The following is a 3,020-nucleotide window of genomic DNA, read 5'->3' as shown; positions in this document are numbered from 1 at the left end:
AAAACATTAAAAATATGAGGAGCAGCCTCGGGTAAGCAGTGGTGAAACATACATTTGATAAGACTAATTCACTTGGTTTGACTGCAATCTCGGCACTGTAGATTGAGTTCCTTTGGAAAACCTGAACACTGGGCAGATCATTCATGAAAAATTATGATTTGCACTACAATACCTAGGCAGAATTATAACAAACAATGCAAGGACTGAAATTACTCTAAGTTCACAATACATGTTGATGCATTCGTTTCTGAATAAATTACATTTGACTATTATGGGAACATCTGGACAAATTTCTGCAAAGCTAAAATGGTGATGATGCTGCACAAGCAGCTGATTCTGCTGCTAATAATTATGATGACGTTATTGGATGATGCTATATGCTACAGTTTCTGATGGTCGGGGTGGTGATGATCCTAATTAAATTAACAAAATAACCAAGTGCTTTTTTATTATCTGTTCTGTATTACTGCACTGTCCTTTGAGCCGATTCATTTTGTGCATTGGGGGCCGGATTGGGGTCATACATGTTGTTAGCGTCAACAACGATAGTTGACGCTTGTTGACGCTACCAAGTGTGCCCCACTGATCCAATTTCCAATGCGACGCATAAACAAAACGATGGCGGTGTACGAAGTTTTCGCTCACCCTATTCAACAGAGATACAAAGCCTCCTTTTGCACTAAAGCGACAGTATTTATCGTTGTTATATTTTTATTAACTTTGATTCCACCATTTCTTATTGCTTATTCAAGTCGAGGTAAGTTCATGCCTGTTTGTTTAATAATTCTAATCATCTAGGCTTAGGTCTAGACTATTAGGGCCTACTAGCTAGGCCTTAGGCTTAGGGAGGTTCGAGTTTAGTTGGGTGGACAGTAGGAAAGGCCGTGTCGGCTAGCCTTGCTAGTGTAGGCCTGGGGGAGACCTACGGTAGACCTAATCAGTTCGAATCGTCTCTCCAAAGACTAGGCCTAGGTAAAGTTAGTCATAGTATTTTTATTTTATATATTTTCGATTCATGGAACAAAATCTTGATCTTCATCTTGATAGTGTAATTGATAGACTCCGGCTGGAGTATCACTCAATGTTTGAATAGTGGCGACAGAGGAGGGACTACTCATAGTTAACAATTTGCTTGCAAAAGGCTACAGAATTATTAATTGAAGTAGAAGAGTAAGGGAGGGCGTTCCAGTCTTTAGCTGTGTTGGGGAAAAAGGAGTAAAGGAAGCGATTTGTCTTGGCCTTTGGTATCTTTAATGAAAGGGGGTTATGGTTTCTAGTGCGCCTAGCAGCAGTCGCTCGTCTGTTGAATTCCAGGTGGTTATCAAACTTTAGCTTTTTGGATGTTGCTCTTGGTATGCAGATCCCATACAGAGGAGGTTAACTTTTTTCTGAGTGAAACGCTCATGATATAGGTCTAGGTACGCTAGTCAAGTACTGTAGTAGTAAATAGGCCTAGGCCTACAAAATCCAGTATATTTTGATGTTTTTTATTTTCACACGTTTAATCTTTCTAATATTGTTCCAAATATTTTATGCCAATCTGGGATTGTAATTGGCGGACCTGCCTTAACGTTAAACTTCAGTCTCGCTAATGCGCAATGGCATGTCTGAAGAATAACCATTTTATGTTCAGCAGGTCCATTCAGTCTTGCAGTTCGGTGGGAGGGGGGAGGAAATGGTTTCGATGACATCCTGTGCCCCTTAATATAATAAGTCAAAGGTCTGAGCTTGATAGTTTGCTTTCTTTTAAGAAAAATCTTAAAACCTATTTATTACAGGAATGTTAACTTGCCTTATTTTCTCACTTAGTGCCTCTGATAAATTTTGAATTGGTACTATTTAATATTTACTATTATTATTGTTATATTATTATTATATTATTATTAATATTATTATTATTATTAATATTATTATATTAAAATTTATAGTTTTTTAAACAATTAATACTTGTTGAGGTAAAATATTCAATGAGAATGAGTGATTGAATCTGTTAGTTTGGCAAGCTAATTTTTTTTTCATACTTTTTAGGATTCTGGATAAAAGAGGCCATCTACAGAGAGCAGCCAGAAGTTCATTTCAAGCATGAGTTACTTCTAATTTTAGAAACTTCAACATCATATGTTGCATGGAGCACATATGAAAATTTTAATCAACTTGAGCAGTCTCAACTTGTTGTTCCGGTTGTTAAGGTAGTATATAGTTGCCCATGTTTTTATAATAACATATGTTCCAACCGTCCAGATTTGATCAGAAGTCTGCTGAATTAACATGCAATCTTCTCCTGGCTTCCCAAATTTTGTCAAATTTTCAGAAAAAACCCCAAAATATATTAAATAGCTAATTTAGTGGCTTTTTGCTACCAGTAATGGAGTATTTCTGTGTAAATTTTTTCTTTGTGAGCCGAATATAAACAATGTTGGCATACAAAGACTTTCTGAGTTTGTCCAATACCTCAAAAGATCAGAATGCATGTATGAAAAACAACATTTCAACATTTCGAGGGTGGTGGCACACTTCACCAGGGCACATCCAGACTCCTGAATTTTGAGTTCCAGACAGGGGTAGGAATATGTAATAATTTTTATTATTATTAAATAGTGGTAGATACAATTTCATTCAAAAGTTGAAATAAAGTGAAGCTGAGTGTAATCAGAAGAATTTATCAATTATAGCAAAACAATTAAAAAAATTATTTCTGGATTTACAGTTGAAATTGGATTTTTAAAATACATCATTCTGATGGTCATACATTGTGTCTACTTGTATTTTACAGACAAGAGAAGAAGATAGCAATAGAGATGGAAAACCAGACCAATTGGATTATAGCATCCAGGTTCCATTACTAGACACACAAGAGGTTTATTCAGTCAAGCTTCTTCTTATATTTGATTACCGATTGTATGTAAGTATACTGTATATCTTTAATAATGTAATCAACTGTGGTTTAACAAAAATAGCTCCTCCCTCCACAGCCCCCCCCCCCACCCCACTCTTCCGCTGCCCTACCAACTGGAAATGTT

The 3,020-nt window shown here is 36.2% G+C and overlaps 1 protein-coding gene across 1 annotated transcript; it reads left to right on the top strand.

Annotated features, from left to right (window-relative positions):
* Positions 1-384: 384 nt before the first annotated feature.
* On the top strand, positions 385-2,971 carry LOC117112936 (transmembrane protein 231-like; the record flags this gene model as incomplete). Its single annotated transcript, XM_033256157.1, has 3 exons — positions 385-757; positions 2,029-2,189; positions 2,774-2,971. Coding segments are annotated over exons 1-3 (519 nt in total), but the record flags the coding sequence as incomplete, so codon positions are not given.
* Between the last annotated feature and the right edge of the window lie 49 nt (positions 2,972-3,020).

The sequence above is a fragment of the Anneissia japonica genome, unplaced genomic scaffold (genome assembly GCF_011630105.1).
Source record: "Anneissia japonica isolate Jap-2015-1 unplaced genomic scaffold, ASM1163010v1 scaffold252534_len3085_cov145, whole genome shotgun sequence".
Taxonomy (NCBI): domain Eukaryota; kingdom Metazoa; phylum Echinodermata; class Crinoidea; order Comatulida; family Comatulidae; genus Anneissia; species Anneissia japonica.
The sequence above is the reverse complement of the archived record's forward strand: the minus strand, read 5'-3'. Positions and strand labels throughout refer to the sequence as shown.